This window comes from Electrophorus electricus, chromosome 20 (genome assembly GCF_041902795.1).
Source record: "Electrophorus electricus isolate QZ-2024a chromosome 20, ASM4190279v1, whole genome shotgun sequence".
Taxonomy (NCBI): Eukaryota; Metazoa; Chordata; class Actinopteri; order Gymnotiformes; family Gymnotidae; genus Electrophorus; species Electrophorus electricus.
The window spans coordinates 3112973-3130000 of record NC_137516.1 but is presented as its reverse complement, the minus strand read 5'-3'; the positions used below and the strand labels follow the sequence as shown (position 1 = coordinate 3130000).

Genomic DNA, 17028 nt, shown 5'->3' with positions numbered 1-17028 from the left:
GGTCGAGTAAACCGCATGGCGGAATCACGCCTGCGATGTTTCTCCAGGGTGCCGCCCATCTGGTGGGCAGCCAGTGTGCCCCCCGGGACTTAAAGGGCTTGAAGTGAGCAGACAAGGTCGGCTGGTATGGTGCACTTAGCAAATGTTTAAAAAAAGGAAGAAAGACTTGCAACCAAGCATAAGGACACGACTCCTGGCAATGCTCTGCTAGACATCGATTTCCAGGTGTTTAGAATGGCTGTACTGATGCATATTTCTGATTAAATGCTTCATTCTCTGTACACCTGACAATGTGCGGCTGTAAATCAAACATGGATTATTCTGTAAACTCTGGTGAATTTATATAAATATAAAGAATGCATCAGAAAGGGCGGTTTGCAGATAATCATAATGTGTTCACCATAAACAGCCGCTGAACATAAACTTCTGATATGGGATGAGGTTCTAGTAAGAAAATAATCCCAAGTTTTAAATGATAAAACTTTGGTGGGATTAGTGGGACTTTTTTGTCTTTAGATAAAGTCTCAGATTTTAAATGTAACCAAACTACACAGTTCTAACCTTCGGAAGCAATGTTACCTCCTGCCGCTGCTTCACGGAAGCCAGCGTGACTTCAGCTCCCAGTTTTGAGTCTTCGCGTCTGCTGTGTTAAAGGCGTCTTACCTGTTCACCACCCCGACGATCCCCAGCCTGACTGGGATGACCCGGCCCAGCAGAACCTCCAGGGCGTCTGTGCCGGCGTCCATCAGGTCCAGCTTACTCACGACCAGCAGCGTCCTGCGACCTGACCACGCATGCGCGCAGAGACAGGCACACGCAGGAGAAACAGCCGTGTCAAAAGAGGGAAAACAAATTCAGAAGGGGAACCACGAGTCACACGGGATGAGGGAGTTAAGGACAAGGCCCGCGTCGACAGACGGCCCGATCCACGGGGTCCTCGTGGAGAGGAGGGCAGCTGCCCCACGCTGTGCCCAGGCAGAGTGGGACCCTCTCGCGCGCTCCTCACCATCTGGGTCCACCTCGCGGGCCAGTTTGAGAGCGTCGGACGTGGCCAGGTCTGAGTTGGCCGGGGACACGCACAGGATGAGAGAGTTGGGGTTGGAGATGAAGGAGAGGATCATGTCCTGCACCTGAGACTCGATGTCCTCCGGCTGGTCGCCTACGGGGACCTGGGGGACAACCATGACAGAATCGAGCCAAAAATGCAGAAGAACTTTCTCACAAAACAAACGTCGCGAAGCGGATTGAGAAGGAAGTAGTTTGCCTTCTGAGGTTACCTTGGTGATTCCAGGCAAGTCGACCAAGGTGAGGTTTAGGACGTTGGGGGAGTAGATCTTCAGATGGATCGGCTCTGGGCTAATGCCCTATGAGCAAGATCAGAGAACATTAAAACTAATAAGAATCAATCAGAATCAAAAGATCAAGAACAAAAAAAACACAGAATTGGCGGCAGGCCTTGAAAATGTTCCAGCCAGATCGAGAGAGAGAGAGTGTGTGTTTGTGTGTGTGCGGTTTAAACTGCAATCTTCCTTCAGCACCTTGTTGTTGGTAGTACGATCAGTCTCCTCTTCAATTTCCTTGCGAATTTCTGCAAAATCTGTGAAAATCTGACAGGAAAATTAAAACCCATTTCAGGTCAGCTGAGCACAACATCACCACCTTAACAACTGATCAGACAGCAGGACAGCAGCACTCCTGAAGAAACCGGCTGAAAATACGATTACGTGAACAAGGATGCCATTAAATACCTGCTTTTTACAGTGAAGGAACGTTCCCCATTCTTCTGCTTTGATTCCTTTAAGACGCAGAAAAAGTTAAAAATAGACCCAAAGCTCCAGCTAGACAGCGGAGGTGCATGAGACAACTCTCCTGAGAGTAACGGTTCGGCTGGGTGGAGTCGTGACACGCCACAAAACCATTCAGCCATGGCTGTTTGAAATGCCACTGCACTGGTGTCTACCCAACAGCCTTAGTTAAAGAAAGCGTTACACACGCATGCAGTACTGTGCTAAAGTCTTTGGCCACCATTAGATTTGTTGTTTTTGCAATAATAATATGACCATATATAATTATTTCTCAATCTATTTATAAGAATACAACTATAAAATAAGAAAATGCATATGCAGTAGTAAAAGAACTAAAGGAAAAACTGTTTCTTTAGGCGATAGTAGCAAGTATTTAGCGTGACGTATCCTTACACTTCAGCACTAGCAAGAAAAGACCCTAAATCTACTTAAGAACTCTGGGTGGTTGTGCTTAGTGCCAAGGGAGGTCACACTACATACTGTATTTGTTTAAGTGATGGTACATACTTTAAACAAAGAAACATATAAATACATATGATTAAGACAGCAGCCACAGAAGGACTCTGGCTGAACCTAAACCAAGATAAAGGTAGATGATGACACTGTTGTGTAAAGCTGTGGACAAGCCAGATTCGTGCAGGTAAAAGAGAGGGTTAGTGCTTTCCACACAGAGACCTGGATAGCGGCACTGAGAGCCTGCGTCTGCCCCTGTGACACAGCGGAAAGAAAGAAGGGGTCGTTCAGAACATGTTAAGAGGAAAGACGCTCATTTTGATATAAGGAGACAAGTGAAGGTCGTTCATAGCTATTTGTATGATGAGAATGATCTTGCATGTTAGTGCAGTAACAGTACAAAATGAAGAAAATTAATTAGAAAAGTTGTTAGTATTTCCTGCACTTATGCAGTGTCTTCACTACAGATTACACAGAGGGATGAGGCGTGCACTACAGTTTACCGTTCTCCTGCTTCTCACGCTGTGCCAGAGGAGGGACAGTTACCAGCTGCAACACTAGAGGGCGACGTGTGACTATTCCAGAGCCACGAGGCAGAAAGTCCCGTCCAACTAAACTCTCCAACACTGAACTCTTTCCACTGCTCTGTGGATTAAATGACTCACACACACACACACACACACACACACACACACGCACGCACGCACGCACGCACGCACGCACACACACGGGCCAAGCAGCATACCAGAAAGAAAACACTAGAAGGCACGTGTGATCACATACGTATGTAAAACACTGTGTCACGTTCACAAATATAAATGTATATTTACAGGTTTTTTCCAATAGTATGATTTTTGATAAAGCACTACCTAATCTGCAGTAAGTGAGGCCTGAGACATTTCCTCTGATACTGAGAGGACACGCTAGTAAACAGACATCCCCTCCCCCAAAAGCAAAACCACAATCTGAAAGTTAAAAAAAAAAGTGTACAATGTCCAAGTTTCCTCTAAAAGGAAATACAACTAAAGTGCAGTTGTGGCATGGGCCAACAAGGGCTTTGTGACTATATGCAGCACGTGGCAGTCACGCAGCAGACGGCCGGATTGGAAACGGTGACGACACTGCCTGACAGACCTGTGATCCAACCACCACGATCTGAGGAAGTTGAATGATCTCGGCTCCGACGGTGAGGAAGACCTCCTGCAGACGGTTAATGATGGGTATCAGCGTGTCCATCTCTCAGCTGGGACAGAGACAGAGAGGAGGCGGGGAAGAGGAACAGACAAAGAGATGCAATACCAGACTTATAAACAGATTTAGGTTGAATGGTTTTAACAAAGAAGCTCGCGTACAATGTTCAATCACGAAAGATCAGGTGCTTTGTCTGCTATTGTTCTAAACAGTGTAAAAGTAAATATACGTGGACTTAACCACATGGCATTACACTAGACCTCTGCCGTTCAGGTTTCACACAGTGTTTCTAAAGTGAAATTCAGTCAGGTGTCTTCTCAAAAGTTGTAAGGTAGGTTGTCAGTCTTTGTGAGTATAACACATGTAAAACATGTAAGTTCAATGTATGTCACATGACTTGAAAAATAACTTAGAAACAAAAGTCAGTGATTGAATGTATTTGTGTGGCGTGGATGTCTATCGACATGCTCCATTTTCACATATTTCTGCTAAAGGTTAAGAATGTTGGGTATGGGATCTCAGACTAGGTTACCAGCTGTCAAGTATCATTCCTGTTATTGTGTGTGTGAGTGAACGTGACTAAGTGTGTGATACAGGTGTCGTCTAAGCTCATTCTGGATGTATGAGGTGGTGTGGGTATGTGTGTTCATGAGACACAGAGCGAAAAGGGAGAGAAAGTTTATGCTCTGGCAAAGATGAGTCTGTAAGATTTACATTACATTAAACACCAATCCAAGCTTAGAGGTTGTCCTACACATCAGTACTTCAAAGGAACCACTGCTTAGGTGGCTCTGTCCTTTCTGCCTCCTGGTTGTTGATGTGAAGGTGTCACGTCAGACAGTGGCAGATTTAAACATCACTATTTACATGAGTGTTTGAACAACCCACATAACTGGCTCAACAGTACCACGTTTTATTACAACTGTCAAACAGGCCGCTAATTAGCAAGTTCATTTACACTCTCCAAATGCTATGAAATTGGTGTTATTTGAGTGGGTGTTTTAGGTTAGTACCCCTGGCATAAAATTGACTTGACATAAAACTGGCCAGCGGAGTGAGAGCGCCACTTAACAAATGTGTACACATGAATGCATTAAGCACCAGGCACCAGTGAGCACCTGAGACAGATGCTGGATATCTTGACATGTTTTCCCAGTCTCTTTGCTGAATGAACGTTAAAAGAGCAGAGACATCAGCACAGAGGCCGGTAAAGACACACCAGAGAGCTGTAGGCGGCGGCTGTGCATGCAGGGCTTAGTTAAACGAGGAAACAGTCGAATAGTTGAATAATTATCTAGGAGCACACGAAAGACGATGCTACGTTAGCCAGCTAGCTAACTATGATGGCTATAGCAAAATAGCTGGTTACCTGACTGAGTCTCCTTATCAAAATGCGATGTGTTGTTCTATTTTTTTTTCCCTGTCAGACCGTCACAACTATACTCTTTGCATTGCAAAGGAAGAAAAATCGTTTCGACTCAAGAATTTGTAAACGGGCTCATCCTCCAGGTTTCGCTTCCTTTCGCCCTTCCCCGAGCAGCTGTCAAATGACGATAGGCGGTCTCGCATTACTTCCAAGGGCCATGATTTGTTGATGCGCCATTGACGTTCTGTTGCACTGATATCTCATTGGATACCATCGCTGTCAATCACAGGTTCGCGCCGGGTACCGCACCCTGACCCACGCCTCCCCAACATCAGGACCCTTTATCATTACCTGCGGTCCGTCCTTGGCGGTTCCTGATCTCAGATCGACCAGTTGAAAGATGGGAAAGGAGATTGGAAAAAAATATGCCTATGGTTATGTTTTTATTATTATTATTATTATTATTATTATTATTATTATTATTATTATTTTAGAATTTGTGTTAAACACTAAAAAGCTAAAGGAAGGTAAGGCCAATGTAATTTTACATTAGGCCTACAGAAAATGTAACAAATGTAATATTATTTTTCAGCTTTGAATTAGACCCATTTTTACAAAATTATTATTTTTTTTAAATGCATGAATGGGTTGTCATTTACTGACATTTTAAAAAAATATTCTTTGTAACAAATATATTTGTTAACATTCAAATCCAAGTTTCGCACGCTCCAATCCCTGAAACAAAAAAAAAGCGCACTTTAAAGTTCTATTTTCACTCTACAAAAAGGCCTAAATGACTTCGAAATGAATTCGGTCTAATTCTAGAGATGTACGCGATGACACGTCAGAAATGGCAAAGCGCGGTGAACAGAAGCGCATAAAGTGCGTTTTTGTAGTCCTCCATCTTGGGGCTCATTATAATATTTGAGGGAGGCAACTGTGTGGTTGGGAAGCAGGTCAGCGGTGCGTCAAGCCCTTGTGACTTTGCAGCCATGTTCGCCTAGGAAGGTACGCGGTCAGCACAGCAGATGTGCCTCTCGGTGACTGATAGCCTCGGATATAAATCTGGATATTAATTCGGAGGACGCGCACCGAAGCCTAAGCATCAGCCGACCTCGTCTCCGCGTCTTGAAAGTGTAGGGGTGAAAGGTAGGCTACGGTTTACCCCGTTTGGTGTTCTCGGGGAAAAACAACAACAATAATAATAATAATTAAAAAACACGGAAAACTCCCTGGCGATCGGTGTATCGAATGTATCCTCATATTCTTTGAAGTCCGGATAGGCGTTTGGCAGACGAGTGTTCCATCGTTTGTGTCTTGGCGGCCGGGCTGTGTAGGTGTTTAGTTAAACAGCCCCGTGTAATGTTGGTTGGTGGGGGATATGGAGGAAATATCTGCCCAGCCTGCCTTATCTGGCCTTGCTGTTCGGCCCAAACAACTTGGGAACTGAAAGGATATTAAGCCACGTATCTGTAACGCCGGTCTGTCTGACGGTAACGTTTCGCTTCCCGTTTTAAAGTGTATATATAGAGAAAATTATTATCCATGTCAAAGGGTTCGTATTGTTAGATTTTTATTTTTTATGTAGTGACGTCACGCTTTTCGGTAACGTTGCGTTTGCTGAACTGTTGTAACTAACCGTGTTAACACCGTGTGTGTGTTTTAACACATTGTTCAACACTGCATGACTGTCCGATGTGTGTGTTACCGTTTGGAACTACATTGTAAGATACCGATTTCCCCAAAAAAGAAGAAAAAAAAAGTTGCACGCTAACTGCGAGCGGATTTTTGACTAGTGGGCTGTTTTAACCGCAAGAAAGTCGTTGACGTTGGTTACAAAGGCTACCTTCTGTTAAAGTAGGCATGAAGAGATCGTTGCTGTAACGTGGTGTCATGAAACCTCTGCTTTTCTTTGCAGCTCTGTTCCGGACGTCATGACCTCTCGCAAAAAGGTGCTGCTCAAAGTCATCATACTCGGGGACTCCGGGTAAGTGCACGCTTATTATCGTGGAGCCAAGGCATGGTTTTGAGCTTTGCTTTCATTTTTAATTTGCCGTGTTGTATGCGCTCTTGTCGGACGTGGGACCTCGCTCTGGCGATCGCACGTTGGCATGTTGGGCTGGCTCGCGGAGTTCCCCATAGTTCCCATTTCTGCCAGTCACGGCCAGGCTTTAGGTGAAGTTGAATTCTCCGCATTGCCACTGGGTAGAAACAATATTCCAGTATATCCTGCAATGGCGAGTGTAACTGGCTCCTTATCGCACTAAACAAAACCACTGGACAGTGAAATCGGAGGTCTAAGCTTTACATTTGTGGCACCGCTCCTGGACACATGTTCTGTGTGGTCTGGACCTGGTTCCTAGCATCTGGGGATCGACTTGACTGAGCCGTGTTATAACATCTTAAATGTAATGTGACCCTGTGCTCCATGTGGAAGAAGACATGGCAGTTGCTGTGGTCCTAATTGAGCTACTCTCACTGACACCACCTCACAGCTGGATGGTGTTGATGTGCAAGCTGAATTGTTGATAAAATAACTGCTCATTGGTTTATTCAACAATGGTATTGCTTAGGCTAACTCTAATATATAATGGTATATAAAATGTACAGTAGTATAATTGTTCATATGATACTATTTTACACAATTGTTGATTTAGGATTGAGGCTTCTGATGTGCAGATTTTATGTCCTGCTGTGACTCTGATCTCACATTTCCTGTTCCCGCAGGGTTGGGAAGACCTCTTTAATGAACCAGTATGTTAACAACAAGTTCAGCAACCAGTATAAGGCCACGATTGGTGCAGATTTCCTGACCAAGGAGGTTATGGTCGATGACAGGCTTGTTACCATGCAGGTTTGTGTTGCTGGGTACAGATGGCAGTAGGATAACAGCTGCAAATGGTGCCTTCTCTCTAGCGAAGGAAACTTTTACTATCAAAATATTTTTAGGAAACAGGATGGTTACAAATTTGTTGTTGGCACCTTTTTCTCACCAGCATATTAACACTCTGGGCACCAAAGGACAGTACAGCACAGCTATAGTAATTTGTGTGCCCTCATTTGTACAGGTGATTCTTATAAAACATCTAGAACATTACTGTGCAATAAAATGTATGCAGAATCATTTCTTTCCATGTATGTCTAAAAATAACAAGACAACTGATTATGAATTTTAGAAACATATTTTTAGTCACTTGTGTAATTACTTGAATGCTTCAGAGCAAAGGAACATTGGATATTGGCTACTGCTACATTTCCTTCTGAGCACTCGAGAATGTTCAAAATATTTAAGGAAGGTATGAGTGACTGCAGTATGGAAGCTGAACATTAGGGTATGGGATGCTATAGGTTGACCCCTGAGCATCATACCCAGTGTAAGCCTGCATCTCCTTTTCATAAGAGCCTTCTGTAAGCCCTCGCCATCAGGCTTCTGACTGAAGCATGATCATTTCCTTTGAGTATGATGTAATATCTTTAGTACCTTTGTTTGGGAAACGCCCAAGGTGGCTTTCTGGCTGGTTCCTTTCCTGATTCTACTAGGCAAACCATTTGGATGGTGTTTTGTTCATCAGTACTAAATTATTAGATGCCACGTATCATGGTGATGAGCATTTATCTATTTTTTTTGTAGCTTATTTTTAAACCTATAAAAATGTGTTATTGGGTTTGCTGTAAATGATCATCTACAAAACAAGACTGTGTGTGTGAGTTGACTTGACTTGATCAACATGCTCCTTAATCTACTGATTGCCGGATTGTGATGGCCTATTGCACACCTCATTAGTACTCAGCAGGCATAGTCAGACTGGGTCATGCCCTGCCTGTTTGATCTCGCTCACAATGTGGGCTCATGTTATGTCGCTACCTGCCTGGTAATTTCCCAGAAAGCACTGGGTTTGTAAGAACAGGTTTGTGGCAAGGAAGCGGTGCGAAGGAATGTTCATCCTCGTTACATACAGCTGCAGGACTCACCAGATTGTGTGATTAGCTGTGATGGAGTCATAAGGCAGGCACAGCCAGGAAAAAAAAAAAAAAAAAAGTCTGGATCCTCTCAAATCCTATAATCAGAGCTTTTCACACCAGAGCAAATCCCCCCGCCCCCTTTGGTGGAGATATAATTTGTGCTTATTTTCTTAAAACTGCTGGTAGATTTGGGATACAGCTGGACAGGAGCGTTTCCAGTCTCTGGGTGTGGCCTTCTACAGAGGGGCAGACTGCTGCGTGCTGGTGTACGACGTCACGGCCCCGAACACCTTCAAGACCCTGGACAGCTGGAGGGACGAGTTCCTGATCCAGGCCAGCCCTCGCGACCCTGAAAACTTCCCTTTCGTGGTGCTTGGCAACAAGATCGACTTGGAGAACAGACAGGTTGGAGGGCATCGTCACTTCTCATGTCAAAACTCCAAAATGTGATCTTTATGCTGTTAGAAACGTACTTGTTTTTGATAACTGTAGCACCATAAAAAAAATATATATATATATATATATATATATATATATATATATATATATATATATATATTAAAAATACGCGCTTGTTGAGCAAAACCTTCTGTTTTGAACAGGTTACAACAAAACGGGCTCAAGCGTGGTGTCAAAGCAAGAACAACATCCCTTATTTCGAGACCAGTGCCAAAGAAGCTATCAATGTGGACCAGGCTTTCCAGACAATTGCTCGAAATGCACTCAAACAGGTAAAGATGCATGTATAAATAATCCCTCAAATGTTATCTTTGAAAGCAATACGAATGAAGAGCTGTGGTCTCATAGCGTACCCCAAAAGGAAGAATATGCAAAAAATGTGAGTTGGAATAAAACGATACCGTATCGCTAAAGCATGTTAGCGAACTGGAAATTTGCCCACATCATCAGCCGCTGTTTCCCGCCTCGTTTTACTGTCTCTTCCAGGAGTCTGAGGGGGAGCCCTACGACTTCCCCGACCAGATCAAGCTAAGAGACGACAGACCTGCCTCCTCGAGCGAAGGCTGCAGCTGCTGAAGGACGGCAAACGAGTGCCGAGGAGCTGGAAGGACGGAGAGAGGGATGGCAGTGATCAGCAGAGGCCGAGCCATTACAAACCACACCCCCACCCAAACCCCACCCAAACCAGCCCTTTGTGTCATCTGCAAGACCGCCAGGGTTTGAAAAGCCACGTGACGGCGTCCCTCTCTGTCCAACGAACATGTGGCGAACTGTCTGAGGAAATGGGAGAGCTTGACTGAATGCCTCCATCACGTCTAAAACTACAGCTCCCAGTGTCACTATCCAAGACTGTCACCAACGCCCATTCTTTGTGCAATTTTGTTGTAATTTTTTTTCCCTCCCCCTTTCACAATGATTGTCTGCCAAATCTGTCCCTTTTCATTCTGCGTTATACTTTAGCCATCATCTCTTAAATCTGTTATGTACATCTATGCTGAGCCTGCATTCTCTTCTGTATAACGTACACCACTGATAAAGGTGTCAAACCCATCTGTATCTGCATGTCATCCATATCTTAATAAGCAATCATCTATGGTATTCAGTCCAAGGCATATCGTCTTAACCTGAATGTTTTTGTTTTTGTTGATCACTTTAATCAAGATTGTGTTTTGGGGATTGCTAAATAGTGCAAAATGTGGCAGGGATGGTTGACACAATCATTTCTATTTGCACCATTTCATTCTTGAGCCTTTTAAAAGTTTAACTCACATATGTGCACTCATGTACAATTAGCTTTGAAAATGGGTATAAACATAACTGAATGATATAGAAGAGGAGTCAGTAGACTCAAGCACAGCGGGTGAGATGGAGACAAGGAATGAGGACAGTTGGTTCCATGTTTTCTTTTGTACATTTACATGCTGTACTGGTATTAATGTAAACATTCCCACATTAAGTCTGACAACTACAGTTTTATATTTGAGGATGAAAAAAATTGGGTAAGAAATATTTTAACACAAGTAGAAAATAAATAAATAAGTGTCCTTGGCCAAGCATACTATTGAACCTTTTTGGGAATCTCCCAAATCAGCTAGACAAACAGCTAAAGCTGTATTAATGACCAATGTGTTAAAGCCCCTCCCCTGTACTACACATCATTATTAAAGCCTGAGTTTCATTAAGAACTTAAAGCCAGTGGATTTCTCTTTTAATAACACAATATTTACAAAGGCAGAGCAATGACCCACATACAGCCAGTCACAAATGTTCTGTGGTCAGTAGTGATCAATGTAGCTCCATGACTATCATAAATAGATTTGTATAACATCCGAAAATCAACTGGAAATAAACACACAAAAGGAGACCTGCCAAATCTACATACATGATTCCTTGGTCTTTTAAACTAAATAGCATGCCAAGTTTAAAAAAAAAAAGTAACCCAGTCTTACATTGTAGCCTAATTCAAGTTCATTTTCTTGTACATTGCTTACATACGTCAGCCATCATTACAGGCTGATTGTTGCAGGTTCACAGAACACTTGATCCAGTGCCTAATACTTCTGAGGTAAAGGCTTGTACCTGGACCTCCATTCCGATACCTGGATAGCTGACTATGTGAAATTGAAGCATGCTAAAAACATCATGCTGGTGGCCATCCTTGTTTCGAGAAACATTAGCAACCAAAGCCAAAAGTACTTTAGTTCTGTGAGGAGGCTTAGAGGAACAGGCTCTCGGAAAGACAAAAAATTAGACTTGGGTTGAAAACTGTGCTGTACTTAATAATCACCATTATACTGCCCGAAAATAAAGGATGAAGAGAGTTGTCAATAGACTGGTTAGGAATCTTCAGCTGAGCCTCTGTCATACCCGTGACCCACAAAAGCTAACTTTGTAATACACAGAGGTGGTTCACCATTCTGCTCTTATGTGTTCACGCTCAATTTTTCCAAGCCATCCAAGTTAGCGCCACTGCTGCCTCGTAGCTGTTGAGGTGTTTTATCCAGCCTGTCTAGTCCATGTATGAGGTATCCATCCCCTCCGCCTCAGGGTGCAGCAGACGTATAGCCAGCCGTTCGATGTCATCTAAACTAAGCTGTCGAAGGGAGCGCTCATAATCCTTAAAAAGAAACAAACAAAGCCGTGTTGGAAAAATCTTATTTGAGGAGTCATCACTCCTGAGTACAAGTCCAATGCATTTCTTGCTACTTGATACTTTTACCACACGCAGCCATGGAAAACAAAAACAAGAAAGGAAAAACTGGACCAAGAAACAAGCAGCAAAAAAAAAAAAAGTTGCCAAGCAGAAAGTACCTTCACGATCTGCTCCTGGACTTTGGCAGCATCTGCAGGAGTGAAGTGTTTGGCGAGAACACCGGACAGCGACTGCCACACCCCGCTACCACTGCTCCCACTGCTGTGACTGCTGGTGCTGTTGTGAACAACTGCACCGCTGTTCCGCTCTCCCGCTGGTCGCACTACCAGATTCAGCTTGGCCTCGGGCCCAATGGAATAATCACTCAGTCGGTATTCGTCTGAAATCGGAGCAGAGAAGCCACACGGAAGAGCCAGCATACCCACTGTACCTTCCCAAATGATGTTAGAATGATCTGACGGAAGAAAATGAGGAGAAAGTGAGCTCGGTACCCCCAGAGTACTATACCTGCAAGGGCCTTTCCTTTGTAGAGCAACCGCTGCTGATTCGGTGGTATGTTCAGACGTTCAAACACTAGCTCCTTTACCGTCGACACCTTCTCGTTTTCTGTAACCTGCGCAACGACAGACGGACCGTGGTCTCCAAACGTAACGCACCCCACACAGCTAGCCAGCGACCTAAAACAACACTGCTCGCCCGCTAAAATGAGCCGACTAGACTCGAACCTTTGAATCTCACCGATGCAGTGCTGGAGGCACGCTAACTCTCAGCCAGCTAAGCTACACAATAATGCTGGCTGCCGTAGCCTAACTAGCTAACCAAACTACACATTAACTGCCTGGCACTTCCATTCCCGTAGTCTGTTCCATAAACAAACACGTCTTATCGGACGGCCTCACGGTTTGTGTGGTTTAATGGAGTCACACGACGCTCTCATTGAGACCGTCAGCTAGCCAGGCAGGGTTAGCTAACGCTAGCTAGCCGCACACGAGAGACGCTAACGTGCCCCTTCTTTCGGAAAGCGAAGCGACAAAGCTCGTCGTACCTGGACGTTACATTCTTTCCCTTGAAGCGGCTTCACGGTCAGAATCATCTTGACATTTATCCGAAAAACAGCACGGCCAGAGGAGCGTTATCGAACGGGCTTCTGCGACATTAGCTTATTTCTCGCGGATGTGACGTCACGGCGCTGCAACCCGTTCCCGTCGCACGCGGGTGCTGCGCCGAAGTCTCGCACCTGCGTTAAAAAAATGCAAAAACTGCACTTTGCATAAACTTTGCATTGCGCGGGTATGCCAAATGATCTCGTAATATATGAAGCAGCGAATCTGCTAAAAACGACGAGGAACGTTACTTGACTGCGTCGGCAGGCCTTGTGCACATGCTCTGATCTATACCTTGGGCCTAGATATGCAAAACACTTTACATTTGCTGCAGAAGGAAGGTAGATACACGTGGAACTCAGTTTTACAGAGCTGTGTTCTGTATGAAGTTTTTTTACTGAGCAGGTGTGTCTTTTTCACACACTTCCCCCATAGTTTCCTATTTCCAGTCCTAATTCATCTTCCCATGTGCGTTGATCTGTGAAATCTATATGACCCAATAATACTATATATATATATGACCCAATAATACTATATATATATATATATATATATATATATATATATATATATACACACACATACACACACACACACACACACACACACACACACACACACGTTTATCCTGTTTTTAGCCTACTGCATAAATACCATATTTAAGGCAGGAGGAAAAGCATGGTTCTAACATATCTGACTACGTATTTGGGCTTTCTAACGCATCCGTCTAAGTATTTGGGATTTAATCTGCTTCCATATTTTAAGTGCATTGCTTATTATAAAGTGATCATCATATAGTGATTTATATAGTGACATTTTATAAGGGCTGCTAAGAATGGCTGGAAGTGAGGTATTGTTTCATAAGTACGATTTTACTGACAACCATGTGGGGCAGGTGAGTGCAGTCTCTCTTCCACCATGAAAAAATGTTTAGCACATCTTAAAAAAGCACATCTTAAAAAAGCACCTTCAGGTTTAGGTTTAAATAGATGTTTGTAATAAAGGCATTATAACTAGGCTCATTTTTATAAACCCCTTTGCCAACTATTTTCATTGCTTTGTCAGCTGTTTCCTCACTGGTTTGAAATGGAAATTGTTTCATCAGATCACAAAGACTCATGGGAAACCTCCACACCTTAAGTCTGGTTATCTTGAGATGATGCTTCAGCTCTCCAAGGGGTCATCTAACGAACTTCATTTAAGATGAATGAAACGTCTCCTCAGTAGGCAGAAGACATTAATAAAAAAGAACAATCGGAATTAAAGAATTTTAATATTAAATTAAAAGCAATTATCCTCCAATTTAGCTCTTTTTAAACAACTATGTTCTTACAATTGTCAATTTTAAACATTTCACAATTAATCATTTACTGATATAATAATAAAAACAGTCAACAGAAAAACTGCAATCTTCTAAAAATATATACTTTACCAAAGTGGTAGATCAGAAAGACAAAGAAAGGTAGGCAAAAGTAAGATGGAAACTCCAAGTACACTACCTCTCTGAGCTACAGACGGGACACACAATGCACAATGATCATTCGCACAGCCAAATAAATCTACTTTTCCACAAATTTTCAATAAAAAAAGTTTCCAAAATCAGGTGCCTCTCAAAGAAACTAGTGAAAAATAAAAATGCTTGATTAAAGAAAGTTCCAGAACAGCATGATGGCATGGATAAAAGATCCAGTCTCTAATAAAAGATCCAATCTTTCAGGTATTAAACTTTATGGCCAAAAACAAATGTTTTGGCCCAAAACATGGAAGGTAAAATATGTCCAACTGGAACCTGTTGAGTAGAAAAAAAGAATAAATATAATACATTTCATACTTCTTAAAAATATCTTCGAAAATAAAAAGCAACATATGAAGTGATGTTGCTCAAAAACTTTTATTTTAATTTATCTAATAATAAAAACAACAGTAGGCCCATGAACTATGAAAAATTTTGTAAATGGTATCAAGAGTAAGTTCTTGTATATCACACCAGTACCTACCACACGCATGGATGTTTACATGTCGGGTTCTAGGAAGAAAGAAAAGAAAATCAGGTTCACTTTTAGCAAAATCATGACATCACAATGTCACAGGTATCATCAGGTAGTCTGCAGGGAGTCTAAGCCCTGTTTCACTCAGACTCACCCCACGTGTAGGTCTTTTCGTCCGTCATGTGTCGGACTCTGCAGGTATATACGTCGTGAGCACTGGGGTTGAAGGGTACAGTCTTGGTAAGGTGGAACTTCCAACCCTGCTCAAAAGCCAGGTCTGTCTGCTTGGTATTGCTCATGAGGATCCCGTTCTTCAGCAAGTCCAGGGAGATGTCCGGGGGGTGGAAGTCACTTGCATGGCAGATCAGCACGTTTTCCTTGCCAAACTCTCCGGGTTTGCGGCTGTAGACCTGCACTTTGGGGGAGGCTAGAGATGCAGACACATGTGTTAAAGCATGATGAATTAGCGACTGAAACACTGACTGAATTCAGCTTTTCATGGAACCTACTTTGTTCGAGCAAACAAAGAATCTGGTTTTGACAGCATTACTTCATTATTTTGTCACATGTTAAAATACATTTTTAGGACTTTTATTTGATGGGTTACTGCTTATGACAGGGTCTTTAGAGACTATTACATTGCTTAGATTAATTGTATTGGGTCCTGCATGACTGGTTGATGATAGAAGGCTGGATGGTAAATTTAAGCTTTATGTGATTTATTTATTTATTGCCTCAATCCAGTTTGCACAACTCTAGTTAGATTGTACAAGCATGAAGAGGACAAGAAGTTAAATTATGAGATCACTTCAGCTCACTGGGCAGTTTTATGTTTGCTAAAGGCCTAAATAAGTTGCTATTTAAATCAGCATTAATTCTGTCATACAATTCATGGCATCTTATTACAAATTATGGTTTATATACTTATTCCAAAACTGGGAGCACCAGTTCTGACCCTTTGCCCTTTTTGATATGATTATTATCTTTGTATCTCTGAGAGACTCAAAATGGAGATAGGGAAGAGGCATTAAAACTAGAACCTATGGATGTTACGTTTTAATTAAAAGAAGTTTAAATAACGTTTAACCGTTTTTTATGTAATCTAATTTCCTAAAAACATTTGAGCTTGTTTTTTATATACACGCACATTCTCATTTTAATATTGTTAAACGAATACTTTATGTATTAATGAAAAACAAGATACTGCAAACAAAATTGCATTTACCCCACATAAAATAAAGTAAGACATTAATCTAAAAAGCTAGTTCGCCCTGTCCTGGGCGTTCACTCGTGATAGGGTTGGGCATGACGCAGTCCTTAAATCGTAAACTGAAAGTAAACACGTTAGGGGATTACCGGCTGCGTCGTCTGTTTAAAAATAAATCAATTAATTAAAAAACGGGGCATACACACAAATAGGCATTTACAAAATGATTACATTTCCAGGCTCCATATTTTAAATGGATACCAAATTAAATACGGACCATCGCAGCCACTGCGTCAAAGGCCTCGTCTACTCACATTGTTTTGCGAGGGAACTGGCGCTCAGGACAGCCAGCACCACGAAGGAAAAGAGCGGATGCATGATCTCTCCGGAGGGACTGACTGCTACGGACGGTGAAATAAAACTGCAATAGCGTCGGAGATTTCGCGGACTCTTCCAGTGCTCCTCTAACACGGACACTACATAAAGTGAAAGTGCAGCTTCTCGGCTCCGCCCCGAATTTAGAACCAGTAGGAAATGCCAAAATTGACCTCGCTGGTCTTGATTGCATGAAGTTAGTTTCTATTATTTAATTTATTAATTGATTTTTTTTTTTTTTTTTACTAGGACACGTGATCCACCTATTAAATCTGAAACTTTGACGTCCAGAGGAGAGGATAAAAGCGTTTTTGTGATTTACGCAGTAAATGGCTGACAAGGAAGTAATAATTCTAACACAGAATAATAGGGGTTATCGTGCGCGTGCGCGTGCCGCCGTTGTTTTACGTCGATGGTTCTTATAAGATCACATATAAGAGGCGGTGTGGGCGGTGTGGACAAGGC

At 42.7% G+C, this 17028-nt stretch overlaps 4 protein-coding genes across 6 annotated transcripts in view; 1 reads left to right on the top strand and 3 right to left on the bottom strand.

Annotated features, from left to right (window-relative positions):
- si:dkey-32e23.4 (dynamin-1-like protein) overlaps positions 1-5354 on the bottom strand; it is a 14499-nt gene extending 9145 nt beyond the window's left edge. Inside the window, exons 1-9 of one of the 3 annotated variants that reach the window (XM_081702967.1) lie at positions 4819-5352; positions 3393-3501; positions 2762-2903; positions 2481-2513; positions 1749-1795; positions 1539-1607; positions 1278-1364; positions 1007-1169; positions 664-784 (exon numbers count right to left, since the gene is read on the bottom strand). In XM_081702967.1, the coding sequence (XP_081559093.1) occupies positions 664-784; positions 1007-1169; positions 1278-1364; positions 1539-1607; positions 1749-1795; positions 2481-2513; positions 2762-2903; positions 3393-3494 (764 nt within the window). In that variant the 5' untranslated portion in view covers positions 3495-3501; positions 4819-5352. Of the gene's footprint in view, positions 1-663; positions 785-1006; positions 1170-1277; positions 1365-1538; positions 1608-1748; positions 1796-2480; positions 2514-2761; positions 2904-3392; positions 3502-4818 lie in introns of all 3 variants that reach the window. The other 2 variants (XM_081702966.1, XM_081702968.1) reach the window with 2 other exon arrangements.
- Positions 5355-5775: 421 nt separating this feature from the next.
- Positions 5776-10928, top strand: rab7b (RAB7b, member RAS oncogene family). Its single transcript, XM_027011244.3, has 6 exons — positions 5776-5964; positions 6734-6802; positions 7543-7669; positions 8965-9183; positions 9381-9509; positions 9724-10928. The coding sequence occupies exons 2-6, from the start codon at positions 6750-6752 to the stop codon at positions 9811-9813; spliced, it is 618 nt and encodes a 205-aa protein (XP_026867045.1). The 5' UTR covers positions 5776-5964; positions 6734-6749; the 3' UTR covers positions 9814-10928.
- ubl4a (ubiquitin like 4A) lies at positions 10929-13392 on the bottom strand. Its single transcript, XM_027011247.3, has 4 exons — positions 12936-13392; positions 12398-12503; positions 12049-12269; positions 10929-11854 (listed from the first exon to the last, which is right to left on the bottom strand). The coding sequence occupies exons 1-4, from the start codon at positions 12981-12983 to the stop codon at positions 11747-11749; spliced, it is 483 nt and encodes a 160-aa protein (XP_026867048.1). The 5' UTR covers positions 12984-13392; the 3' UTR covers positions 10929-11746.
- An 855-nt stretch (positions 13393-14247) lies between these two features.
- Positions 14248-16795, bottom strand: b2ml (beta-2-microglobulin, like). Its single transcript, XM_027011246.3, has 4 exons — positions 16503-16795; positions 15136-15408; positions 14991-15019; positions 14248-14782 (listed from the first exon to the last, which is right to left on the bottom strand). Exons 1-3 carry the CDS (start codon positions 16564-16566, stop codon positions 15006-15008), a joined length of 351 nt encoding a protein of 116 aa, XP_026867047.2. The 5' UTR covers positions 16567-16795; the 3' UTR covers positions 14248-14782; positions 14991-15005.
- Positions 16796-17028: the final 233 nt, after the last annotated feature.